This window comes from Loxodonta africana, chromosome 11 (genome assembly GCF_030014295.1).
Source record: "Loxodonta africana isolate mLoxAfr1 chromosome 11, mLoxAfr1.hap2, whole genome shotgun sequence".
Lineage (NCBI taxonomy): Eukaryota > Metazoa > Chordata > Mammalia > Proboscidea > Elephantidae > Loxodonta > Loxodonta africana.
The window spans coordinates 14,680,756-14,707,630 of record NC_087352.1 but is presented as its reverse complement, the minus strand read 5'-3'; the positions used below and the strand labels follow the sequence as shown (position 1 = coordinate 14,707,630).

At 54.1% G+C, this 26,875-nt stretch overlaps 2 protein-coding genes across 3 annotated transcripts in view; both read left to right on the top strand.

Moving 5' to 3' along the window:
* The window catches only part of NAPA (NSF attachment protein alpha), a 31,203-nt gene extending 21,776 nt beyond the window's left edge, over positions 1 to 9,427 (top strand). Inside the window, exons 4-11 of the mRNA XM_003406739.4 lie at positions 2,056 to 2,102; positions 3,401 to 3,478; positions 3,669 to 3,724; positions 3,822 to 3,906; positions 4,574 to 4,678; positions 6,693 to 6,761; positions 7,618 to 7,668; positions 8,646 to 9,427. Of these exons, the coding sequence (XP_003406787.1) occupies positions 2,056 to 2,102; positions 3,401 to 3,478; positions 3,669 to 3,724; positions 3,822 to 3,906; positions 4,574 to 4,678; positions 6,693 to 6,761; positions 7,618 to 7,668; positions 8,646 to 8,747 (593 nt within the window). The 3' untranslated portion in view covers positions 8,748 to 9,427. The remainder of the gene's footprint in view (positions 1 to 2,055; positions 2,103 to 3,400; positions 3,479 to 3,668; positions 3,725 to 3,821; positions 3,907 to 4,573; positions 4,679 to 6,692; positions 6,762 to 7,617; positions 7,669 to 8,645) is intronic.
* A 4,023-nt stretch (positions 9,428 to 13,450) lies between these two features.
* KPTN (kaptin, actin binding protein) lies at positions 13,451 to 23,474 on the top strand. Of its 2 annotated transcripts, XM_064293918.1 has the most exons (13): positions 13,466 to 13,539; positions 13,632 to 13,782; positions 14,182 to 14,264; positions 14,368 to 14,452; positions 14,543 to 14,597; positions 16,997 to 17,088; positions 17,210 to 17,283; positions 17,662 to 17,771; positions 17,857 to 17,934; positions 18,810 to 18,885; positions 19,703 to 19,838; positions 19,920 to 20,102; positions 22,192 to 23,474. In XM_064293918.1, exons 2-13 carry the CDS (start codon positions 13,636 to 13,638, stop codon positions 22,321 to 22,323), a joined length of 1,251 nt encoding a protein of 416 aa, XP_064149988.1. In that variant the 5' UTR covers positions 13,466 to 13,539; positions 13,632 to 13,635; the 3' UTR covers positions 22,324 to 23,474. The 2 variants fall into 2 exon arrangements, with proteins under 2 accessions (XP_010584775.1, XP_064149988.1); XM_010586473.3 differs by having other exon boundaries at positions 13,451 to 13,782; positions 17,013 to 17,088; positions 22,192 to 23,472.
* The last annotated feature ends 3,401 nt before the right edge of the window (positions 23,475 to 26,875 follow it).

Genomic DNA, 26,875 nt, shown 5'->3' with positions numbered 1-26,875 from the left:
GTCTGGGAGCTTGTCTCTCAGGTGCATCACTGGCGGCCTGCTGCTTCTAGGGACAGCTGTTCTGGCCAGGGTGCTGGGGCAAGGAGCAGGCGCGACGAGGTCTTCACCCTGTGACTCCATGTTGCTGCCACTCGGAGGGCTAATAGCCTGTGGGAGCTAGTGCCAGCAGGCCCAGGCTGGCCACTGCAGGGTGCCTGTCTTGCAGGGGAGCTCCTGGCCTCTCCCAGCCCACCCCAGCCATTCATCTCACCGGGAAGCTGCGTGTGCCACCTCTGCCTGCCAGGTGCCAGATGGGGCGTAGGGGCCTTCTGAGTAGGCGAGGTTGCCAATGAGCACCACAGAGCGCTGGCCTGCCATCCCCCATGAAGGACGGAGCAGGGGCTGGGAGGCAGGGTAGCCCTGCACCTTTCTCACCCTCCCCACTCCATCACCACCTGGCTGCTTCCTGATTGACTTTTTTGGGCTTTGCTTTATTGAAAGTGTGTGTTAAAACAACACTGTTTAGGGCCATATTTTTTGGGTTGTGTTTTCTCCCATTCTTCCTCCTCTGTCCCTTATTTTTAACCCTCTCTTCCTCTACCCCCCGGCTGAAAGCTTCCCACTGTCGAAACCTATACCGCTCTGGTGGTATAGTGGTTAAGAGCTACAACTACTAACCAGAAGGTCAGCAGTTCAAATCCTTGGAAACCCTATACGAGGCAGCTCTGCTCTGTCCTGTAGGGTCGCTATGTGTTGTAATAGACTCGACAGCAACAGGTTTGTTTTTTTTTTTCTGGAGGGGGGTCCATCTTGGAGTCTGGACTGGTAGACATGCTCTGAATCTCTCTCAGGTCTCCGCATTGGACAAAGCCTACATCCACCCCCCCCCCAGAATAGTGCACACAGACACTCCTTTGCATGTAAATTAGAGGGGATTCATGGACTCCCTGAAATCCCAGCCCTGGTCCCAGGCTAGCAGCCTCTGGTCAGATGTCCTGGAGTACCGAATTTGTGTCCCAGCCTTCTGGAAGCCCCTTGAGAGCAGGTACCAGATCTTGCACTTCTTTGTGATGACTTCATCTCAGGGAACACGGTGGGCTGGTGGGGCTGTGAGACCCGTGTGCTGGGCTGGAGCTCTTGGGAACGTCGTTGGCTCAGAGTCCAGTGTGGCTTTCTGTCCAGGTGCTCCGCCTTCTCCTGCCCCCGTCACCCATCCTGCCTCCCCCACCACCTTCCCGTGCTGCTGCTGCCTTAATATGGTGTGAAATAAAAGCCGCCTGGAGAGCTCACTTCTCTCTGCCAGAAGATGCCTCCCACTCATGCTTTTCTCTCTCCTCTAAATAACTTGTCAGAAAAAAAAGCCTTCCCCAAATTTAAAATCTTTCAAGAGATAGTACAACAAAGGTAGCCCGGTTCCTCCCCTCGAGTGCTGCCCTGGCTGGGTGGTTTTGGGAAACCTGTGATTTGATCAGAGTTGGTGAGAAGTAGTGACTTCTTGGGGGAAGGGAGAGGGAAGAGACCCAGAGAGCCCAATGTAGGAAGAGGGGGGATTCCAGACAGGAAGGGCCCTGGTGCCCCACAGGCTAGAGGCCAGACCCAGGCAGGGATCCTCCGTGAGAAGGATGTTGTCCCTCTGCCTCCAGGATGGCTTCCGGTGGCAGCCCGGCCACTTGGGGCCCTGCTTTGCCCAGTGGCAGCAGCTCTGCACTTCAGGAGAGCGGGATGTCGGCAGTTATGGTTTAGAACACCCCTGGGAGTCTGGGCTGCAGGCTGACCCAGCGCTGGCCGAGCTCTGTCCCTGAGGCGGCCAGAGGGTGGGGCACTGTGGCGGCCTAGGGAGGAGGCAAGGTGGCTGCCTTAGGGCTCCCCCACTGACACAGACCCAGCACATCACCTCTGCGAGAGGAATGAGTCTGGCCGAGCTTCCTGGGGCAAGCGGGCATGGGGGTCCCTTCACTTTCCCTCCTGGTCCCTTGGGAGGGAGCGTTACCCTGGCAACTCACGAGTGTTATTGACCTTCTTGGGTGGGTCTGCCAGAATGACCGCAGCACCTCATTTTCCCTCTTCTCTCCCCAGAGGCCATTAACTGTCTGATGAGAGCAATCGAGATTTACACGGACATGGTAAGGGGCATCTGCTGGCCTGCCCCTGGCCCCCCACCCCCCAGCAGTGCTCCTCCTGCTGCTAGAGCAGATGGGGAGGGGGCGGGGCAGCCCAGGGTTTTGGTGGCCTGAGCTAGGCCTGGGCAGGCTGGGTGCCATGCTTCTTGCACCCCCACCAGGCCTCTGGAGCACCCTGTCGGAGAGACTTCGCCTACCCCCCATCCCGACCCCCAGGCTCTTCAGGGTCAGCAGTGCACTCACTGGTGGCATGTGTGTCCAGCGCTTCTCCCACAGCCAGCCCTTTGCCACCAGGTGTCACGTTTGATTGACTCAGTCCTCACGACACGGGCAGGCAGCCAGAGCAGGGGCTTCTCCATCAGCCAGAGGAGGCCTGAGGCAGCTTCTGGCAGCCCCTTGCTTTTTGGCTGTTATCATGCACACACACCCACATGCACACCCATCTTGTCAGGCCCTCTCTGCGGGAGCACTAGCTCTGCCCTGGGCCCTGGTTGATCTGTGTCTGGGACGAAGCCATGGCAGTAACTAGAATCCTAGCAGTCACAGCCACTGCCCTTCCTTGACCCAGCCACCATGCCGCGAGTGACTCACCTTCCTCCCCGGCACCCCAGAGGTGGGCAGTATATTAGCCCATGTCACAGTCGAGGAAGGAGGCTCAGGGAGTCAAGACCCGGAGCCCAGCCCGGTGGAGCCCACAGCCCTTGGGCTTTACCGCAGCCCTTGGCGGACTACCCCCATGTACGGAGCAGCGGGCTGCACCATGGGCTGGAGGCAGGTAGGGGGTGTCCCAGCCCCCTGAGCTGATAACCTCCTTGGAGAAGCACTGGGCATCCCTGGAGATGGCTGAAGGGCCTGGGAGAAGGGTTGGCCCTGTGGCCACGTGGGAGATGAGGGGGTCAGAGGGCTGTGTGGGCACTCAAGCCCTCAGTCTTGTTTCTCCCAAGCTTACTGCCAGGTGACTGGGCTGTCCTCCCGCCTCTCTGGACGTCTTTCGAGTACTTCCTGAGGGCAGAGCCTGTGCTGAATGTGTCTGCACACAGAATGGAGACTGAGCCAGAGCAGCAGTGGGGAACTTGTCCACGATCCCCAGCTCAGGCAGCCCTCACACCCGGTCTCTAATTCCCAGCTCCATCTAAGCTCTTTGCTCCTCAGCCTCCCAGTGTCTGCGTGCCTCACCTCACAGGGGCGCTGAGGGGCAAAACCCACCAGTTTCCAGGGACCTGAGGGTCATGGTCGAGCTAGGGTGGGGACAGGCCTATAGGACATCACTGGTCACAGCAGGCCCTCTTGTGTCCCTGCAGGGCCGATTCACCATCGCAGCCAAGCATCACATATCCATCGCCGAGATCTACGAGACAGAGCTGGTGGACATTGAGAAGGTTGGTGGGGTGGGGACAGGGACCAGGGCTTCCAGCTCGGGTGTCTAAGTACCCGGCATGGGGTGCAGGTGGAGCCTCATGGGATCCATTTGGACAAAGGCTCTGGCTATGTCCAGGGCTGGGGCCCAAGGGTGGTGCAGGGCTGTGCTAGAGGCCCCGTCTCTAAGCCTGCTCCCCCATGTTTCCCCAGGCCATAGCCCACTACGAGCAGGCTGCAGACTACTACAAAGGGGAGGAGTCCAACAGGTAACTCAGGCGGTGGCTCCCACATCCTGTCTGCCCCAAGCCCCTCAGGAAGGCTGTGGGGCCAGCCACCGCTTGCCTCTCTCCATCCTCCCTCCAGCTCAGCCAACAAGTGTCTGCTGAAGGTGGCCGGCTATGCTGCACAGCTGGAGCAGTACCAGAAAGCCGTGGACATCTATGAACAGGTCAGGTCCTTGTCAGCCCCCGCGCCCTCATCTTGTGCTCAGCCTCGCAAAACGCCTTCTCCATGCGCTACTCTGGGAGACAGACAGACAGACAGACGCACGCACACACACGCACACACCCATCCTCCCTGAGCAAGGCAGACTTTGATACCAGAGTTGGGGAAACAGGAAGGATTGCCGAGGCCTGGGCTGGCTGTGGGTGGGGGCTGGGAGCAGGGTCCCCTGTCCATGGGGAGGAGGGAGTGTCACATGGGTGCCCAGGCTCCCCTCTCTGTGGCTGCATTGGCGGGGGGCGCGAGGCGGGACTGAGCGGCTCTGGCAGCTGGCCTTGGAGGAGATGGGGGCGGGTGTTGTTCCTGCTTCTGCCTCCCCCTGCCCATCGATGTGCTAGCTTCCCGAGGCTTGACAGCGGCCGCCTCCACCCATGCTTGGGCGCCACAGGCGGCCCACAGACACCTGGTGACAGGCTGTGCAGCACAGCCTGTCTTGCCCTGCCCTCGGTCACGCACTTGCCAGTTGCTGACTTCACAGAATGAGTCCCCAGGGCCCCGGCTAACAAGCCTCACCCAACTGGCCCGTCCCCAGTTGGCCCCCAAGTGCCTGGCAGATGACCCCACCCCTTGCATGCCTGCTCTGAGCTCACAATGTCACCTGCACACGGCCACAGGTGGGGACCAATGCCATGGACAGCCCCCTCCTCAAGTACAGCGCCAAGGACTACTTCTTCAAGGCGGCCCTCTGCCACTTCTGCATCGACATGCTCAATGCCAAGGTGAGCCCAGGCTCCACCCAACACCACCCTTGACTGCCTGGTGTGCTGTGTCCCGGCCTCCATGCAGTGTCACCTTCCATGTCGTTCTCACATGGTACATTTCTGCCCTCGCCTGCCTGGCCCCATTGGCATTTGAGTCTTCAACTTCTGGCTGGCTTGTGCCAGGCTCCGTGCCAGCCATTTCTGGGGGTTCACGTCCCGAATCCTTACAGCACCCCTGTGAAGCAGGCACCATTTCACCCCAACTTAAAGGCGGAGACACTGGGGCTGAGACGAGAGTTCCTCTTGAGGGCCCCATGGCTATTAAGCTGCAGCCTCGGGATTCCAGACCTTTCAGACCCCACACTGATGACTAACCATAGCCTGCATGCCCATACCACCTGTTTTCAGGGCTTCTTGTCCACAGAGGGGGTCAATGCTGGGGCAGGGGGACTGGCCAGTGCGACATTAGATTGTTTTTAGTGGACTTTATTTTTTAGAGCGGTTTTAGGTTTACGGAAAAACTGTGCAGGAAGTACGGAGGGTTCTTATATGTACCCCCTCCCCACTCCTGGTTTCTCCCGTTAGTAACAGCTTGCATTCCTGTGGTGAATTTGTTACAATTTATGAACCAATACAGACACATTAACTAGTAGTCCCTGGTGGTGCAAACTGCTAATGCCCTCAACCTGACAGGTTGGTGGATCGCCTCCACCCAGAGACGCCTTGGAAGAAAGGGCTGGTGATCTTCTCCCCAAAAATCGGCCATTTAAAGCCCTGTGGGAGCACAGTTCTACTCTGACACATGTGAGGTCATCATGAGTTGGAATTGACTTGCTGGCAGCCTTTTTTTTTAATTATTAACTGAAGTCCATGGTTTACATTAGGGTTCACTCTGTGCTGTGCAGTTGTCTGTGTTTTGGGAAAGATGCATAATGTCATGTGTCCATATCACTGTATCACACTTAAAATAGCTTCACTGCCCTGAAAATGCTCCATGCTCCACCTGTTCATTCCTCCCACACCCCCCGACTCCCTTCAACCACTGGGGTTTGTCTCTGGACATCTGAGTTGAGAGGCCAGGGTTCCTGCCCAGGCCTTGGGGTTTCCTGGCTGTTTCTAGCTGCCCTGCCCCCACCTCACACTGAAATTAAACCTCACCTGCTCTCGTCATGGATAACCTGGCAAAGAGGTTCAGAGGTTCAGGGCTTGAGTGTCAGGCTGGGTTCAGACCCTCCCCAACCCCTGACCCCATGCCCCGAGCAGGTCACTGCCCCTCTCTGGGTCTGCTTCCCCACTGTTTTTTTGTTGTTGTTGTCATTGAGAATACACACAGCAAAACACCACCAATTCAGCAATTTCTGTGTATACAATTCAAGGACATTGATTATTTTTTTCCAGTTGTGCAACCATTCTCACCCTTCTTTTCTGACTTGTTCCTCCCCCATTCACATAAACTCTCTGTCCCCTAAGGTTCCTTTCTGATCTTTTGAGTTGCCATTGTCAGTTTGATCCCATTTAGATAGTTCTTGAAAGAGCATAATGGTCAAGGCAGGCTTTCTTTACTAGTTAAGCTAAGCTATTGTTTGGTTTTAAGAAGGCATCCGGGGGTATTTGTGGTTAAAGGCTTCCCCCCACTTTTAAAACAGGGGTCAACCCCACTTGACCCTCCCAGGGTCCTGTGTGAAGGCTTGGCATGTAGGATGTGCTTAGAAGAGGCACCTGTTGTCTGTCTCCTGCCCCGGCTGTGCCTGGTTAGACGAGAAGGCCCAGGCATGGGAAGTGATGCTGGTTGCCAGCCCGGGAAACTCCCCCGGCCTCCCCAGCAGCCGTGTCTGCAGCCAGGCGTGCACCGAGCTCAGCTCCATGGAGGTGGCGGTACCTGCCAGGTGCAGAGCCAGGTGACACCAGAGGGAAGGCCACAGAGCTGACTCAGGGCCAGCAGCACGTCCAGATCCCCTCGGCTGCCAGGCCAGCAGCTCTAGTGCTCCTGTCCTGTATTAACGGATCCTCTCCTTCCTCCCCCGCTGCTCAGCTGGCTGTCCAGAAGTATGAGGAGCTCTTCCCCGCCTTCTCCGATTCCCGCGAGTGCAAGCTGATGAAAGTGAGTGGTGCTGGCGCTCACAGCCCCCCTCCCCGACCCCTTTGTGCATCTGGCCCTGGAGCTTGGGGTGTCCCCGGGTGGTGCAAATGGTTTGTGCTCAGCTAGTAACCTAAAGGTTGATGATTTGAACCCACCCAATGGCGCCACAGAAGAAAGGCCTGGCAATCTGCTCCCGTAAAGATTACAGCCAAGAAAACCCTCTGGGGCATGTACCGTGTAACACACGGGGTCACCGTAAATCAGAATCAATTCAGTGGCGACAGGTTTCGTTTTTTGGGGGGCTGTGGATGGAGAATCTGGGGGCTTGGACTTCAGTTATCACAATCGCCAAGATTTGCACAAAACAAAGTTTTGTTTTGCTTCCCTCTTGGGGCATTTGGTCTCCGTTTTCTCGATGAGAAGGGTACAGCTCAGGCAGTGATGGGCTAAGGGCAGAGCTGGAGGGCAAGCGATAACCCCGAGCGCTCACAGACCTCCCCCGTGATGTTCTCTGTGTCTGAGAACGAGCGATTTCGGGTTGAGTAGGGCAGGATTCAGGAGCCCTGGTGGTGCAAACGATTAAGGCATTGGCTGCTTATGGAAAAGTTGGTGGTTCGAACCCACCCAGCAGCTTCACAGGAGAAAGGTCTCGCAATCTGCTTCTGTAAAGATTACAGCCTAGAAAACCCTATGGGGCAGTTCTTCTTCATCACATGGGGTCCATGAGTCGCAATCGACTAGTCAGCACCCTCCCCCAGGTGGGATTGGAGCACAGTTCTTCCTCCCAGCGTGGGAGCCCCCTGGTGTTGACCCACCAGACTGGTATCCAGGTCTAAGCCAGGCCAGCCCCTGACCGCTGGTTGCCATTTCCTTGCAGAAATTACTGGAAGCCCATGAGGAGCAGAACGTGGACAGCTACACCGAGGCGGTGAGTGGCCAGCAGGGTGATTGCCCTTTCGGGTGGGTCACCAGGCAAGCTGCCCTTCTCAGCCATGCACATCAAGAACCTCACCCCCCCCTTTTTTTTTGTAACCTCCGGCCCCTGGACCCTGACTGAATTCCTTTCTCCAGTCACCCCAGAAGCCTCTCAGGTTGAACCAAGAGGTACAGGGAGTGTACTCCCCATTTTATAGATGATGACACTGAGGCTGAGAGAGGTGAGGCAGCTCGTCCTTGGCCATTGGCAGCAGAATTGGGATCAGGCCCACACCTGTCTGCTCCAAAGGCCCAGGTCTCTGTGCCACTCACAGCCACACAGGGCTGACTGACACCGGGCACTCTGGGTGGCCCAGGAGGAGCAGAACAGGCCGGGAAAGGATTTCTGTCATCTTCCAGGGCTGATGGGAAGTGGAGCTGGGGGTGGGAAGTAGAGCTGGGGGTGGGCAGGCGGCACTGAGAGGCAGAAGTCCCCATGCGGGTGTTTCCCCCTCTCGGTCCTCTGTTCTGAACATTCTGGAACTTGATTGTGTCCAGCTCAAGAGTCTGCCAATTGTAAGCCTTAAATGAAGACAGAGATGAGCCCTTCTGGTCCATCCTGCCCCCAGAGGGTAGACATCGGGCTTTGGGCACCTCAGCCAAGGGGCTGGGGAAAGAGAGAAGGGGTGTGGGTTCCCTCCTCCCCTCATCACCGTGGCCCTCTGGACAGGCCTGTGTCACATCCTTAAGCCTCAGTTTCCCACCCATAAAACAAGAAAGCTGGACCTTTCTGTTTAAGCCACAAAATCTTTCTTTTCTCAAAGGAACTCTTAGGCCAAGGTCGTAAAGATGAAGGGGGCTGGTCGGCTGCAGTCCGGTCTTCCCCTTCTTCCCAGAGGCCAGGGTTGACAGGGACTGGAGACAGGGCTCCAGGGCTGGGACAGCGGTGGTGGGGAGGGGCGGCCTGTGGTCACCTCGGTGCGCCCCCAGGTGAAGGAGTACGATGCCATCTCACGGCTGGACCAGTGGCTCACCACCATGCTGCTGCGCATCAAGAAGACGATCCAGGGTGATGAGGAGGACCTGCGCTAGGCCCCACCCAGCTGAGGTGGCTGTCTTCCTGCCCTCTGCTCCCCCCGGCCCCACACCCTCCAGTGAGGATCAGGGCGCATGCAGGGAGAGGCGGGGCCTGAGGCCTTGGCTCAGACCTCTCCTCCCCGTCCCACCGCCCCACCGAGGGGTCTTGCAGACCAAAGCTGTGGCCGTGTGGGCTCAGCACAGAGGCCCGACCTGCTGGCCGGACAGTCACCCTCTGTCTCCGCTTCACCCCTCGCCTTTTGCCCATTTATTTAAGCCCCCAAGGTGCCCTTTTCCACCTCTCAAAAAACCAGCTGTATAGAATCTTTGATGAAGACCTGTTTGCTGTGGGTGCTGCTGGGGCCTGGGGTCAGCATCTGGCCCCTTGTCTCTAGACCAGCTGAGTGGTGAGGCTAGTGTCCATCTTCCTGTGTCCTCCAGCTGAGCTCTGAGCACTCTAGCCGCTGCTAGCTTCTCCCCCTGCCGGGGTGGACTCCTGCCCCCAGCATGGGAGCTCCCCAGCCTCCTGCAGCCCCGGCCTCTCAGGTTAGACGCCAGCCCTGGAGCTCAGAGGGTCATCCCTGTACCCACCCCCCAGCTGCTCCTTCCCTAATGCTTTGAAATTCTGTCAGCCGGAAGCTGCAGCTGGCCCAAGAAAGAAAATAAAAAACAACACTTTTGCATGAGTCTCTTCATCTCTGCTGCCCCCTTGCCCTGTGGGGACTGTCACTCGTCTTCCTGTCCCTTGGGTCTCCCCTTGGGGCTCCAGGTGCACTTAGTGGGGCAGGGGAGGCCCAGGAGGACGGGGTGGGGAGGAGCCACGGGCTTGGGAGTCAGGAGCACCAGTTCTTGCTCTCTGGGCCCCTGGGCTCTGGGCCTGGGTGTCCTCAGCTGGGACGGGGGGTGGAGGTGCCGTCTTCAGAGCTGGCTGGAGAAGTGGATGCAGCGTGACTGTTCTGGTGAAGAAGGCACTGAAGTCCCACTGATGCCCCCTCCTCACCTCATACCCACATTCCCCTGGAACCAAGGCCAAAAACCCCAGTGGCACTTGTCCCATCTGTTATGGGACAGGGAGGGAGTGGCTGGTGGGCAGAGGAGGAATGAGTGGGTATGGGTGTGGGGAGGAGATGACAGCAGTGCTTTGCCCAGGAAAGGTAGGCAAGGACCACTGCTTTTTCCATCCTCCTTGATGACGGTCTGCCTGCACATCAGGAGACAGATCTGACATGCTTGCACCCCACCCAGCCAGGGGCCGGGTCCTCCTCACTGTGGAGGAGACATCAGAGGAGGCTCAGTCCCAGGGAGGCAGACAGATGTCACGGTGCACTGGGATAATGTCAGGAAGTGAACAGAGGGCAGCAGTGCAGGGGAGGGACTGCCCAGTTGGCCATGCAGGCTCTTTAGAGCCAGGAGGAAAGTCAGCTCCTCCCACAGCTCCATTCGACTGGTAATGGCTGCCTAGAGCTCAGTTAAGACTCCTGAGATCTGAGATTATCAATGTTTGCCATGGACACTGTCAGAAGAACAGGTGGTGTGAGAATCAGTATCTGCCATCCGTGATCAAAATCGGCTATTCACAACCCTGGCGGCACTTGAAACTCTTTTTAAAGTACTCAAGTTTGGGCCACTGCCTAGGAAATTGTTTAAAAAGCTCCACAGATGGTTCAAATGTGCAGCTAAGGTTGGAAGCCACTAAGCAGGATGATCCTTCTCCAGCCATAACTTCCTCGATTCATCTATTCATTCACTCAAGTACATTTTTAAATGAGGATGGTTTAGAGGTTTTCACGTAGGGTAGGAGAATCCAGAAGAAAACACACTTCAGGAGTGGCAGAACTAGACCTTCCGTTCCATTCACTCAGCAAGTATTTACTAAGTACCTACTGTGTGCCGATGTGGGCAGCGGTGTTTCAGTGGTAGAATTCTCAGCTTCCACATGGGAGACCCAGGTTCAGTTCCCGGCCAGTGCACCACATACACAACCTTCACGTTGCTATGATGCTGAACAGGCTTTAACGGAGCTTCTAGACTAAGATGGGCTAGGAACAAAGGGCTGGCAATCTGCTTCCAAAAATCAGCCAGTGAAAACCTTACAGAGCATAATGGTCCGATCCACAACTCATCATGGAGGTGGTGTTGGACCAAGCAGCATTTTGTTCTGTTGCGCACGGGGCTGCTAGGAGTTGGGAGCCAACAGCAGCGAACAACACTGTGTGCAGAGCGCTGCTCTAGGCCTTGGAAACACGGTGGTGAACAACCCCCACCTTCTAGGAGCTTCTGCTACCCGATTAAGAAATCTGGAATTGTCACAAACTCCTCTTTTCACCACCCTCCAGATCCAATCTGCCTTTGAGAGCCTTCCATTTGTGTCTCATGTACCAGCGTCCCAGGTGCTTGGCACAGGGCCTGGCACAGAATTTGTGAATTTTTAACACATTTACTGAACGTCCGCCTTATGCCAGGCCTTGTGGTTCAGGTGCTGGAGATTCAGCCGTGACTGAGGAAGACTCAGTTACTGCCTTCACAGAGCTTGCAGTCTGTGTGTGTCTTCCTTGTGCATGGAGTGGGGTGAAAGAAGATTACTTGAGCTGCCAAATCAGTTGACCAACTCATGTCTTCTGGAAACCATACACAAGCCATACATAGATCTCCCCAGTCTCTCCTGGCCTTCTAGAATGAACAAGCATACACAGGAACCTGTGACGGCTTTGGAGGCAGAAACACCCGCTTATTTCCTGTCTCCATCACTTACTGTCATATCAGTCAAGGGACTTAGCCTCGCTGAGACTCAATTTCATCCTTTGTAAATTGGGTAATAAACCTTTTTGTAGGGTTGTTTCGAAGATTAGAAAGACAAACTTGTAAAGGATATCCTGGCACACAAGAACTCAATAGATGCTGAATAAATTAATGGGTGGGGGGAGGTGAATGGGAGGTAACAATAGGCTCCTGCAAAGTGGTTGTGAGGATCCAGTGAAATAATCGTGATAGGCACACAGTATAGGACAGAGTAGAAGTGCCTCATAGAGTTTCCAAGGAGCGCCTGGTGGATTACGACTGCCGACCTTTTTGGTTAGCAGCCATAACTCTTAACCACTATGCCACCAGGGTTTCCTGGTGTTTGGTAAAGCAGGTGGTTATTATTTGCCAGGAGTCGCTAGGTGGTGCAAACAGTTAAAACACTTGCTCAGCTGCTAACCAAAAGGTTGGAGGTTCGAGTCCACCCAGAGGCACCTAGGAAGAAAGGCCTATCAATCTAATTCCAAAACAGCCATTGAAAATGCTATGGAGCACAGTTCTCTGACACACGGGGTTGCCCAGAGGTAGAGTTGATTCTACGGCAACTTGTAATTATTAGCCAGGATAAAAAGCTATTGCCCTTGAGTAGATTTCAACTTGTGGCAACCCCATAATTACAGAGAAGCACTCTTCCATAGGGTTTTCATGGCTGTAATCTTTATGAGAGAAGATTGCCAGGCCTTTCTCACAGTGCACTGAGTAGATTTGAACTGCCAACCCTAAGTTAGTTGAGTGCAAACCATTTGTGCTACTCAGGGACCTCCCAGGGTAGATTAAACCAAAAAAAAAAAAAAAAACAGGCCCATTGCTGTGGAGTGGATTCCGACCCATAGCAACCCCTACAGGACAGAGAACTGCCCCATAGGGTTTCCAAGGAGCAGCTGGTGGATTCAAACTGCTGACCTTCTGGTTAACAGCCAAACGCTAAAACACTGCACCACCGGGGCTCCATAAAAATCCAAATCCGTTGCCATCGAGTCAATTCTGACCCATAGTGGTCCTACAGGACAGAGTAGAACTGCCCCATAAGGTTTCCAAGGAACAGCTGGTGGATTCCAACTGCTGACCTTTTGGTTAGCAGCCGAGCTCTTTAACCACTGGACCACCAGGTCTCCACCTAGATACCTAGCTGGATCTTTATCCATGGAAGAAGAAATACATCTCACCATTTTAAAGGTGATACGGTTAAAATCATGAATTATGGAGACATCTTGTTTGGGTTGCAGTGCTGGTTCTCCTAGCTTTGTGATCTTGGGCAGATGACAACCTGTGTGCCTCAGTTCCTTCACCTGTAAAATGGGTTTAAGAAGAGCACCTACCTCAGTCTGCTTGTGAGTGGTAGTTTTTCATTATGATTTAGGTGAAAATTTACAGAACAAATTAGTTTTTTATTAAACAGTTAACACACAAATTGTTTTGTGGCATTGGTTGCCACCCCTGCGGTGTGTCAACACTCTGCCCTTCTTCACTCCACCAGATTCCTTGTTTCCATTCGTCCAGTTTTCCTGTCCCTTCCTGCCTTCTCGTCTCTGCTTTTGGGCTGGTGTGCCCATTAGTCTCGCATACCTGGCTGAAGTATGAAGCACGTCCCTCACGTGTTATCGTTGGCCCTATAGACCTGTGCTTGTGAATTTTGAATAAATTGATAGATGGAAAGCGCTTAGAACAGTTCCAGGCACGTGACTGCTATATTAATTTTTGTGATGCTTATTATTCTTCCCCCGGATACAGCGTACAGAAAACTGCCCAGAGCACCCGCTTCCACCTTTCGGCCACAAACTGCTCGCTCTTTGGCCCTGGAAAAGGAGCAGGAGGAACGCGCAGGCGCGGTGGTGCAAAATAAACCAGAAGGGAGGGGACAGCGGTGCTGGCCGCCATCTTGGTAAAGGGCAGCAACGGTCGCTTCTCTACGTCACTAGTCTGCGCTATAGGCGGGCACGCGGCGGTCCCTGTCGCTTCGGGAACGGCGGGTGGGGTAAACCTGGCCGCAACGGAGGCTTCGGAGAGGGTGAGTGGCTGAGGGACGTGATGGGGGAAGCGACTGTGGCCGCGGGGCCTTGCCCCCTGCGCGAGGACAGCTTCACGCGCTTCTCGTCGCAGAGCAATGTTTACGGGCTGGCAGGCGGCGCGAGCGGGCGCGGGGAGTTGCTGGCTGCCACCCTTAAAGGCAAGGTGCTCGGCTTCCGCTACCAAGACCTCCGACAGAAAATCCGGCCCGTGGCCAAGGAGCTGCAGTTCAACTATATCCCCGGTGCGTGGCGCCATGGGGCTGGGGGGCCTGGAGCTGGTGTTGAGAAAGCCTCTGAGGCTCTGTCTGAGCTGGATCTCTTGGGAGAATGGGATCAGGGTGATTGAAGGGGGCCAAGGGTCATGAAAATCAGAGGCATTGGAATCAGGAGTCAAGGATAATAGGGGCCTGCAAGTAGTTTGGATTTAGGATTACACAGACTCAGAGGTCAGGGATCCCTCATACCCAGGAGTCAGAGGTCATGGTGAATGTGATCCGGACTCACTCAGACCAGATCATATCTGAGCATAACTGCCCTAGTCAGAGGTTACTGAGTCCTAGAGGTCAAGGGTCATGGTGATTGGGAGTACTCGGGGGTCAAGAGTCTCCCTGAAATACCCACTTTGAACTGTCCCCTCCCAGTGGACGCGGAGATTGTCTCCATCGACACCTTTAACAAGTCACCTCCAAAGCGGGGCCTGGTCGTGGGGATCACATTCATCAAGGTACCCAGAGCACCTTCCACCTACCTGCGCACCCTCCTTACGGAGCCTGACCCAGATCCCTCATGCTGCTCTGCCCTCCCCTGAGGTCTGTTTCCTCCCCCAGGATTCGGGAGACAAGGGCAGCCCCTTCCTTAACATCTACTGCGACTACGAGCCTGGCTCTGAGTACAACCTTGACTCCATTGCCCGTGAGTGTGGCCTGAAGGGGAAGAAGGAGGGGAGGGCGTGTGGGGGCCTGCCAGGGCCCTCCTGCTCATCTGCCTGTGTTCCACTTGCAGAGAGCTGCCTCAACCTGGAGCTCCAGTTCACCCCTTTCCAGCTGTGCCACGCAGAGTAAGTGTCTCCTGGGCAACCATAGGTGTAGCATAGAAGGAGCCCTGGATTCTCCGGTGCCTTCCTTACAAAGGCAGTCAGATTCCCCATCTAGAAAATGAAGGACTGGATCAGGGGGTGAAAACTAAAATACCTTTAGGGGCCAGAGAGGTCCTAGGAGAGCGGAAGCAAGTTAAGAGGGAGGGAGAGCTTGGCACGCTGGAGACTGCAAACCTTCCCAAACACAATCAGATGCCATTTCTGTTTTTAAACCATCGTACATTTAAGTCCTGATGGTACAGTGGTGAAGTGCTTAGCTGCTAACCAAAAGGCTGCCAGTTCAAACCCACCAGCCAGCTGCTCCACGGGACAAAGGCCTGGCGATCTGCTTCTGTAAAGATTACAGCCTAGAAAACCCTATGGGCAGTTCTACTCTGTCAGATGGGGTTGCTGTGAGTTGAAATCAACTCGACGGCACCTAACAATGTCCAGATTTGGCCAATGGGCTATGGCTTTTGTCACCTTGAACTAGATAATCTGTGTGAGTCATTTGAACACCAGTGTTCTAAACACCCCTAGAGTTGCTATGAGTTGGAATCGACTTGATGGCAACAGGTTTTTGGGTTCTAGACATCTAGAATCCTCAGGTTTTAATATTCTAGAGAATGAGATTACAAATCCAGAAGCGCTAAATTTTCTACAGTTCTAAGTTCTAAGATTAGAAAATTCAATAGTTTGATAACCCAGATTCTGTAATGATAAGGCCCTAAACCAAAAAAAACCAAACCCATTACCATTGAGTCAATTCCAACTCATAGTGACCCTACAGGACAGAGTAAAACTGCCCCATAGAGTTTCCAAGGAGCGCGCGGTGGATTCGAACTGCTAACCTTTTGGTTATCAACCACAGCTCCTAACCACTACACCACCAGGGTTTCCAGATAAGGCCCTTGTAGTCTTACGTTTCAAGGAGACAGAGTACAGACCATCTAGAATACGGAGGTTTGGAATTCCAAAGTATGTGGATTCCATTCTAGAGCCCTGGCTTCCATTCTAAAATTCAGCGGCTCCAGAACACTAATGGTCTAGCACAGGGCTTGGCAGACTTTTTTCGGTAAAGGGACGGATAGTAAATATTAAGCTTTGGGGTCCATACAGCCTCTGTCACCACTACTCAACTTTGCCATTGTAGCACGAAAGCAGCCATTGGCACTATGTAAACGATGGGCATGCCTGTGTGGCAATAAAACTTTATTTACACAAACAGGCGGCGAGAAGTCACAGACGGTTCTAGGAACCAAAGGTTCTAAAGCACTAATGTCCTAGATTCTGGGGTTTAGATGCCCTACCATTCTGAGTCTGAGCATCCATGATGGCAAATTTCTGAAAGTTCCAATACTTCAAGAAGACAGAAAACAGAACTTCTAGAACTGGGGTTCTAGATTAAAGAATAGGGGCATTGGTTCAGTGGTAGAATTCTTGTCTCCCGAGTGGGAGACCTGGGCTCAATTCCTGGCCAGTGCAGCACCATCCGTCGAGGGAGGCTTGCGTGTTGCGATGATACTGAATGGGTTTCAGCAGAGCTTCCAGACAAAGATAGACTAGGAAGAAAAGCCTGGCAATCTACATCCAAAAATCATACAATGAAAAGCCTATATATCACAATGGTCTGCTCCACAACTGATCGTGAGCATGGCCCAGATCGAGCAGTGTTTTGTTCTCTTGTGTATGGGGTTGCCATGAGTCGGGAGCTGACTCAATGACAGCTAACATCAACAAAGGTTAAAGAGGTCCTGGCATTCTGAGGTCCCACAATCCCATTCTAGAGCTCTGGGTTCCATTCCTGAATGCACAGCCAGAATAAAGATTCGAGCAGGGGAGGGTTCTAGGAAGGGAAAATTCCAGCATGCTAAGGTTCTGGAATTCTGAGATTGGAAAGTTCTGCAATTCCACAGTGCTGAGATTCTAGGATGGCTAGTTTCTACAACTCTGCATTTCACAGAGATACAATACAGTAGTCCCCAGCTTACGACTTATTTGAGTTACAGTGAACCAGTGAACCGCACTTATTAAGGCCACTGTCTGTTTTTTTTTAAATACGTCTTAGCAACGTACTACATACAGCGATGCGGCACGGAATTTGCTGATGTTATCATTCTCAGATGTTCACAGATCAGATTTAAAAAGCAATAAATAATGAAAACTAAAAAAAGAAAAAGAGGTATTCGACTTAGGTCAGAACCAACATACAGTGGAGTCTTTGGAACGGAACTCAGCTGTAAGTCGGCGACTACCTGTGCTAAGGAGCTAGAGCCTAAGATTCCAGCCCTGAATCCAGTGTCTGGATCCCAGAATGCAAGAGAAGGTTCTAAAGCTTGTAGATTGTCCTGCACTCAGGTTCTGCCACACTGGGGTTCTAGAGTTCTCTGTTTTCAGGGTCCAGGTGGCGGATCAGCTGGACACTGTGTTTCTCCTGAGTGGGAACAACCCAGCCATTCATCTCTACAAGGAGGTGAGGCAGGGGAGGCGAGGTGGGGCAGCCCTGCTGGGTGTCACCAGGAGCTGGGGCAGAGGTGTGTGTGGGAGGGTGGCTGCTGACCCCGAGAGGGCGGGGCGGGTCTTGGTTCCCCCAGAACGAGGGGCTGCATCAGTTTGAGGAGCAGCCAGTGGAAAACCTCTTCCCAGAGCTCACGAATCTGACCAGTAGGTAAGAGAGCCCCCAAAAGCCGCCAGCGGGCCCCTCCCAGAAATCCCAGGGTGGGAATGACCTCAGGGACATCAAGGGGTGGAGATGGCCTTAGAGAAGTTGGGCAGCGGGGATGAGCTCAGAAAAACCAGACCACAAATGTGGTTGCAGAGAAGTCAGTTGGTAGTGATGACCCCAGAGAAAATGGGGAGTGGACTCCGAGAAATCAGGGGATGGAAATGCCCGGCTCCCCCCGGCCCCCAAAATTGGGCAGCAAAGAATGATTATCTCAGAGAAATCAGGCAGCGGGGTGTTGGGGCTGCAGGGAGGGGGTGGATGTTCCTGAGGATGTGGAGATAGGAGCCCAGGACCCTCCGGCCACCTCTGCCTGCCAACTAGCGTCCTCTGGCTTGACGTCCACAACCTGCCCGGCACATCCCGTCGGCTCACAGCCCTTGGCTGTCAGAGTGGTTATGTCCGTGTTGCCCACGTGGACCAGCGGAGTCGAGGTGAGGGGAGGGTGGGCCAAGAGGGGCTGGGTTGGGGGTGGGACCAGCACTGGGGACAGGGCCTGAGTTCTCTCCATCCACGCAGAGATTTTGCAGACATGGACCATCCTGCAGGACGGGCCCATCTCCCGCGTGATTGTGTTCAGCCTCTCGGCCCCGGAGGGTGAGCTCAGGGCACAGGCGCAGGAGACTTTGTAACCTTGACACCCACACCCAAATTTCCAGCCTTTTCCTGAAGTTTCCAGTTGCCCACTCCTCCTTCCTGTGCCCCTCCTTCTGTGGTCTAACCTGCAGCCCTAGAGCTACAATGACCCCTGCCCTCCCCTCTGCTCTCTTGAATGTAACTCCCAGCTACTTGACCATGTAGTCTAACCCACCTTTTTTCTGTTAGGTGTCACCTTTGTTGTTCCCACTTTGGTCTAACTTTGGACTTCTACACTGGAGTTGAACATCTGCCTTTTTCTTTGTGGTCTAACCTTCACCCCTCACGTTGTGACTTCCTGTTATCCCCTCTTCCTTGGTCTGTTCACTATCTCATGCCGTTCAACTCCATGCTTTTCTTCTGGACCCCTAGTGCTCTCCCGCTTGTCAGGGTCTAACCTTTACCCCCACGTGTTTCTGTGTATGCTGTGGTAGGTCCTCTGCTGGCATTTCCCTTGCTCTGACCTCTGTCCCTCTTACTACGGTCTATCTTCCATCCTTTAAGCTAGTCTGTGCTCTTCTTCTTCCCACCATGGTTTATTCCCTGGCCTTCCATTTTGGTCTCACCTTAGACTTTTGTGCTGTAGTCTCACCTTTGTGTCTCCTACCGTGATCTAACCTCAGACTTTACAGACTGTCATGTAAGACTTGTTCCATCTTCTTGTGTCTGACCTCAGTCATTTTTCTCATGGTCCAACCTCTAGCCCTCCCTGTGTAGCACAACCCCAAGCCTTTCTTCTGAGGTCTGACTTGCATTCCTCTTGCTGAAGTCCAGCTCAGGAGGAGTGACCTAGAACTTGTCCCCTGAGCCCTCCCTCATTCATATTTCTTCTCTAGAGACCAAGGAGAGGCCACAGAGGGAGGAGTACAGTGTGCTCGTGGCGAGCATGTTGGAGCCAGCCGTGGTGTATCGGTGAGGGGCCCTGGAGCACGTGGGTGCAGTCTAACCTCATGACCTTGCACTGTGGTCTGACCTTCTTATTCTTGGAAGACAGTCTCTCTGAGTAGGATTGTTAGGGGCTGGCCAGGAATTCATGTGTCAGGGAGAGGGATGGGAGTGTTTTAAGTCTAGAACTTGTAGGGAACCTGTTGAGGCCTTGGTATAGGAACAGAGTTGTCTAGACCCCCTGGAGTGGGTAGATAACAAGGTGTGCTGGTAAATAGTTAACACCTGGCTCTGTGGAGGGAAAAGCCCTGATTTGCATCATTTGCCAATTTCCCTGGTGCAAATAACCCCCACTATGGTGAATCTTAAGTCACCAGCATGGTATCAACCAACTTGCAAATTTCCAAAAATTTCAGTCAGCTCTCATGACCAGTCCAAGCTAGGCCAGCACGCCACTGGTAAACAATGAAGATGCCAAGTTGGGCTTGAGCTCTCCAGCCTTCATGGGGACAGTGTAGGTGTCCAAACTGGGGACAATGATGTGTAGATCCCTAGAAAGTCAACATGGGTTTCCATTTGGGAGTAAGATCATCCAGCCTCCTGGGGGAAATGTGGGTGCCCATATTGTAAACTCAGGAATCGACACACTGAGGTGACCAGATTGGCACCTTGGTGGAACTATAAAGATGTCCAAATTGAAGGCAAGCTTGTCCAGGCCTCAGGAGGAACAATGTGTCTGGACCTGCGAAGAGCAGCAGTATGGGCATATGGGTCAGAGTCCGATGAGAAGGATGGTAGACGCTGCAGTCTGATTCAGTCTCCCTATTTCATCCGGGACTCTCAGGGACCTGCTACATCGGGGTCTTGAGGACCAGCTTCTCCTCCCAGGCAGTGACCAGTTTGACAGCATCCTCTGTGGCCTGGTCACCGATGTGGATTTGGATGGGCGCCTGGAAGTCCTGGTGGCCACCTATGGACAGGTGGGACCCAAGGAATGGGGCAACCCCCTGCCTGTCTCCCTGCACCCCACTCTTGGTGACCCTGACCCCTCCCGCCTGCAGGAGCTGCTGTGTTACAAGTACTGGGGCCCAGAGTCTGGGCTCCCCGAGGCTGAGCATGGGTTCCGCCTGTTGTGGCAACGGAGTTTCTCCAGCCCACTGCTGGCCATGGCACACGTGGATCTGACCGGGGATGGGCTTCGGGAGCTCGTCGTGGTCTCCCTGAAGGGTGTGCACATCCTGCAGGTGACCGGGGGTCTCTGGTTGGGGCCCTGGGAGGCGGAGCCTAAGAGGGGGGTTTCCTGTGTACCAACCTTATTAGGGCAAGCGGGATGGGAAAAGGGAGATGCCAGATATGGATGTGGGCTCTGGAAGGGTCTAGTCTCAGCCTGATCCCACGGGGAGCTCTATAGCATGAATGGTACCACTGACTTGCTTTGGTTGGGCAAGTGGGTCATACCTCTGAAAAAGTCAGTCATTAGCTGTAGACACTCCCTGGGGAAGGGAGTAACCTCCCAGGTATTCCTGGGAAGACAGTGCCTATTAGTCAAGTTCAACTCTCAGGAGAAGGGGGCAGCTATGAGTACTCACAGCTGGAGTGTGGGGATACCAGCTGGGAAGGGGGGTTTAGATGCAGCATCTGTTATCCCCAGTCCCCTGCCCTACTCTCAGCCTCCAAAAGCCTTCCTAGATGCTGTCCTTCATTTCTCATGCTTTCTCTAACTCTGTCCCTTCTGCTTTAGTCTAGCCTTGGATCTCTCCACCATGATCTAACCTTGGATCCCTCCACTGCAGCCTAATCTTTGTGCTCCATATCAGATGGTTCCTTCCCCTTCTTACTACAGCCAGCCCTCTCTTCTGTGCCTTTAACCAACTTCACTCTAACTATGGTCTAACCTCCAACCTTCTGTTGAGTTTTTAGCTTTCATCTGTTTTACTATAGTCAGATTTCTTACCCTTCCCCTCTAGTATAACCTCCAGCTCGTCTTCTGTAGCCAATTTCCAACTCTCTGCTATTGTCTAACCTTGAACCCTTCCACTTTGGTCTAACCTCTAAACTTTCTATTGGGGTCAGACCCTTCAACTGTGGTCTAATCGCCAGCCTTCTGCTGTACCTTGACCTCTAGCTTTCCCTCAGCAGCATAACTGCCATTATCCTTATTATGATCTTATATCCAACCATTCCACTGAAGTCCACCCTTGAACCCGCCATTGCAGTTTAATCTCCAACCCTTTTCACTATGGTCCAGCCCATATCGTTCAGGCTGTGGTGTAGCTTTGTCTCCATATCTGGTGTTTGCCTTCTCTTTCCTTCTGGCCTGACTGAAGGATCCTTTTGGGTGTGGTCTAACCTGGGTTTTTTCTACTGAGGTCTAACTTTTACTGCTTCTTCTGCAGTCTTTGCTTGGGCCTTTCCCACAGTCCTTTCCTCTTGGGCTGCTAACCAAAAGGTCTGCAGTTTGAATCCACCAGCCACTCGTTGGAAACCCAATGAGCCAATTCCACTCTATCCTATAGGGTCACTATGAGTCGGAATCGACTCAATGGCAACAGATTTGGTTTTTTGTGTATTTCTCAATAGAGTGGTGTAGGTTAGGCCTCAGTAGAAAAGATAGAGATTGGATCATATTGGATAGGACCAAGGTCAGACCCACATAAAATGGAATGAGGTTAGATCCCAGTGGAAAGGACCAAGGGTAGACCCTAATGGAGAGGTCTGAGGCCAGACCCTAATGGAAAGGACCTAGGTTAGATCCCAATGGAAAGTACTGAGGTTAGACTACAGCTGTGATCTAACCACTGCTCCTCACTATCTGTATCAAGTCATTTCGCTGTAGTGTCTTCTAGACCTCCTCTATTAGGATCTAGCCTCAGATTTGCCAACTAGGGTCAAACCTTTGCCCTTCTTTTCCACGTTGATTTGCTCCTGCTCTGTTCTGTTGGCCTGACCTTTTCTACTAGGGCTTCATCTTTGTCTCTCCCACTGTGGTCTAACCTCAGCCTCTCTCCTGTGGTCAGCCTCACTCCTGTTATAATGTAACTTCGGGCTCTTGCATTCCGATCCATCCCTCTCCCTTCCACTGATGGCTAACCTCAGATCTTTGCATTTGAGTCTCAGCTTTGTCTCCCCACCTGTGGATTCATGTAAGGCCACCCCCTAGGGTCCAACCTTCACCCCTTTCAGAAGCCCATTTCTCCACATTCTGTGGTCTGCACTCCAACCTCCCACGGTGGCTGAGCCCCAGGCTCTTATGGGTGTCTAACCTATGTCTTTTTCATTAGGGTGTCCAGCTCTGGCCCCAGCCCTGCTCTCCTTATTCTCTTGTCCCCACAGCACAGCCTGATCCAGGCCTCACAGCTGGCCCTGACCCGGCTTCGCCACCAAGTGGAGCAGAGGAGACGCCAGCACCAACAGGAACTGGGGGGCAGGGTGGGTCCAGGAGCTGCTGAGACTCCAGCCTCCTGAGCACCTGCCCACTTTCCCCAGGCCAGGAAGTAGTTCACTGGGGGACTTCCCCCATTGTTGATGGAGAGGGGTAGTCTCTCCCCACCCCCATTCCCCAACACACAGTAGAGCTGTGAGTTCTACTCTGGCTCTGCCCTAGATGTGGTATGTGACCCTGGCTAAACTGCAGCCTTGCTCTGTGCCTCAGTTTCCCCATGTGAAAACAGGGTGGCTGTCACCTGACCTGCCTCCGCTCATGATGAGAACTGGCCTGCTGACGGTTATTTATAAGTCCAAAGGAACAAAGCTTTCACAGTTGTCTACATTCTTCTGTTCAGCAAGCGTTTGTTGAGCACCTGCTTGTGTGCCAGGCTTTGAGCTGGGGGCTGGATTTGCCCAGAAGAATTGAGGGAGGGGGATTTGGGGGAAGGCAATCCAAGGTTAGACCCAGAAACAGGACTGAGGTTCAATCCTAGTGTTGACCTCAGAGGAAATAAATGAGATTGGACCATAGCATAAAGGCTGAAGTTAGACCACTGTGGGATAAACTAGAATGTAAGGGAAAGGACTGAGGTTAGCCCCCAGGTGGAGAGGCCTGAGGTTAGACCTCAGTGGAGAGGTCTGAGGTTAGATCCCAATGGAAAGGCCTGAGGTTAGACCCCAGTGGAGAGGCCTGAGGTTAGACACTTGCAGGGAGGTTTGAAGTTAGACCCCAGTGGAAAGGCAATAAAGTTGGTGCTCAGAGGAAAGGGTGGAAAGGACTACTGTGGAGAAGCTGGTCAAATTGCAGCAGAATCTGAGGCTAGACCCCTATGAATAATGCTGACGTTGGACCCCAGCAAAAATTACTGGAGTTAGACCTTGTGCAAAGGGCCAAGATTAAACCCCAGCAGAGAGAGCCAAGGTTAGACCCCAGAAGAAAGCAATTGAGTTTAGAGCCGAGTAGGGAGAACCAAGGCTAGACCTAGGCAGATAGAATTCAGGATAAACCATGCTGGAAAAGTCTAAGGTTAGACCTAATCTGAAGCGCCCAGTGACTGGCGGACCAGGGAGTCAGAGACAAGGCTGAGTTGATCAGCCTGTGGCTGTACGTATTCCCGCTCCTGTGGCCCCTTGCATGGCACCAGAAGAAGAAATACTTTTCATATCAGGGACCAGTGAAAGGCAGGGGTGGTGGAAGAAGTCCAGCCCTGCCCCACCACAGGCCAGGAATAGAATCCCGGTCAAGAGGATTGGGGAGGAATTCCTGAGTGGCATCCAGCCTGGAGTGGAAGGCAGGCTCCTTTCCCCCTGGGGCCGGGGTGGGTGGGGCTCTTTGGAGGGTGGGGAGGAACAGGCACTGCAATCATTCGGGCCATTCCTCAGCTCCTGGCTTGGAAGTCCAACCGTAAGTACCACGACTGACATTGGCAATGAAGGCCAAGCCACCAGTTGTCTACAGCAGGTTTTTAGGAGGGGAGCCTACCCCTCCTGGAGCATGCCTGTCTTCATGCCTGTCCCCATCCTCGCCCAGAACCAGGCCCAGGCGTGGGAAGTCTCCGAGAGCTGGCAGCGGGCCCAGGAGTGTGCAGCCAAGGCTGGCAGTGGGCACTGGCCTCTGGCACGAGCGGGCCGTCTCCTGCCTGTGGCCCACCGACCTGCAGAGATGGACGCTTGGAAGCTCTCAATTAGGTTCTACAGGAAAGAAACACTTCCATCTCCTTAGGCGAGGCTGGGAGTGGATCCAGGGGGTGGGTTGGGGTGATTTCAGTGACTGTGGTATGTGTGGGTCTGTGGTGTGTGCGCACCCTAGAGAGGTGAGAGAGTTGCTGTGTGTCCACTTCAGGACTCATGAATTTGCATCTTCAGGAACCTGGGTGTAGCCTGAGTGAAATAGCTGTGGGATGTAGAGCCCAAAGCCATGGTGCCTGGGTTCAAATCCTGCTCCTACCACCTTGGACAATTCACCTCTCTGTGCCTCAGTTTCCTCATCTGTATGGTGGGGCTAATGATGGCATCTACCTCCCAGAGTGGTTATGAGGGTTGTGTCAGTGTACACCAAGCACAAAAATTTTGTAACAACTGGCACCACATGGTAAAGGCTGTATGGGTGGCAGCCATTGTTGTTATTAATGGGTGCCTTTGTGGTTGTTTCTGACTTTCTGGGTGAGGTTCTGTCAGCAGGCACAGTGTGTGAATTTGGGTCTGATTCTTCCTGAACGTCCCCCACCCCGCCAGTTCGGGGAGCCTGTAACTATTTGTGGCTGCTTTTGCATCTTTTGGCCCTCGAATGGGTCTGAGACTCAGTGTGTGTGTGCATGCATGACACACACAAACACCCTCTCTCGCCTTCCACCGCTGTCCCTCCCTCTGGTGCTGAACCGGCCTGGCGGGTGGGTAGGAGGGCTCCGCGCCCTCCCCTCCTCGCTTTTCCCGCCCCTCCCCTCTCCAGGCCCCTCCCCAGGCCTCCCCCGCCTCCCGCTCCCTCCTCCTCTCCACCTCCCCTCTCCCCGCCTCTGCCTCCTCCCCTCCCTTTTCTGCTCCTCCTCCTCCCTCCCAGCTCTCTCCTTCGCCCCTCCTCCCTCCCTCCCTCGCTGACTCCCCCTCCCCCGTGTCCCTCCCCCCTTCTCCTCCCTCCATCCCCTCTCTCTCCCCTCCTCCCCAGCTCTCCCTCTCAGTCTCTGGCTTCTCTCTCTTTCCCTCTCTCTCTCTCTTTCTCGGGTGGAGTCGCCCACCACTGCCAGCCCAGTCCTGGGGGGACCTACTCCAGGCTGTAGCCACAGGTAAGAGACCCCCAGTTTTGGGGGGGATCGTGGGAGAACGGTGTTACCCCAGGCGGCCGGGTGGGGGATTTGAGAATCCGGGAGTCGCTTTTCCCTGATCTCGTTTGGCGGGGGGCTGCATATTCTGGGCGCGAGTGCCAGGACCCCTTAATGGGGTGGGGGCGCCAGTCGCCGCCCCAACACCCTCAGTCCCTCCTGCGCTCCAGGGGAATTGGGGGCTGGGGAGGGGGTGCCTCCTGGGTGCTGAGGGGGCGAGAACACCCCACCCCCGTCTGGGGCAGCCCCATCCTGCGTTCTCCACCTCCGCCCCCGCCTTCCTGTGTCTGGGTCTCATCTTTTCTGTCTCCACACCTCTCAGGGGTCTCTTGCAAAGTCAGAGTGCCTTTCCCTGTCTCCCTGTCTCTCTCTCGTCTCATCTCCCTGTTTCTCGTTATGCCTTGTTCTTTTCTGTGTCTCTGGCGCTCCTTGTCCAAGTCTTCGGTTTCTCTCAGTCTCCCTCTTTCACTGTCTGTGTGTTTCTGTCTGTGCCTCTGTGTCTCTTTTCTCCTCTGTCTCAGTGTCTCTGTCTGCTCACATCTCTGCTGGTGTCTTCCTCTCCCCTGCATGTCTCTCTCCCTGGTCTCCATCTCTGTCTGGGTATTCCGTCTCTGTTTCTCTCCTTTTGCTCTCCCTGGGAGCCTGTGGACGCTCCTCCTACACACCTTTATCACCACCCCTGGTAGCGGGAGACTTGGAGGAGGAAGATCCCCCTCTAGAGTGGGCTCCCCTAGAAGACCTGGAGCCCATCAAACTCCTCTCCCTTCTTCAGCTTAGTGCTCTCTTGCTCCCCAGCGAGTAGAGCCTCTCCTCTTCCCTGCCTTTTTTCTGGGATTCTGAGGCAAGTCCTTCCTGCAATCTAACCTGTATCCTTTGCTGTAGAGATTGGACCAGTCCTCTCTGCACTCTAATGTCCTCCTCCTTCATATAGACTGGGCTGGTCCTTCCTGTAGTCTAACTTCTGTACCTGTTGCTGTTTGTCCATTTCTTGATTCATTTGTTTTTTCGACAAATATCAAGTGCCTTTCCTATTCCAGGCCAGTCCCTTCCTGCAGTCTCACCTCCACGCCTGTCATGGCATTCCAGCCTCAGACCTGTCTCCCGGTGGGGATGGCTCTCCAAAGCTTTTCACCCCTTTGGGATTCCAGGAGGACCCCTGAGTCCAGAGGTGCCTGGCCACTGCATCCTCTTCCTTCCTCGAGGGTTGGGGGCTCTAGAGAAGGCGGGTGAGATTCAGTGATAAGGAGGGTGTGTGAGCCTGTGCCTGTGGCCAGCTGATGCTGTGGTGGGCGGGGGTGCCTTGTGCACTGGAGTGTGTCCATCATTTCTGTGGCTGCAGACAAGAGCACAGCCCTGTGTGACGATGCCCGTGGGGCACTCAAATGGGTTTAAATGGTTGCTGGGTTATGAGTCCAACACCTGGAGTTTCCATCTCTGAGTTGAAGCTGTGTGATTTGGCTGAGTCTTCCTAGCCCTGGGCCTCAGTTTACCCACTGATAGTCAGAGGTGTCACTCCCAGCTCTGAACACTGGAACTCTGGGGGTGTTTGTATGGTCTTCAGGCTGGGACATCATGTGATTGTGGGGGAGTCGTGAGTGGGTGCCCCCGCCTCACACGTTTCTCCCAGGGGCAGTGGGAACCCCCAGCCCCCGCCATGAACACAGTCACCACGCACCCTCACCCCAATTGGTGGCAGCAGCTTCAGGGACAGGGTCTCACCTGACATGCCAGACTGGCCACATACCTAAGCCAGGAGTCCTGCTCCACAGATGAGA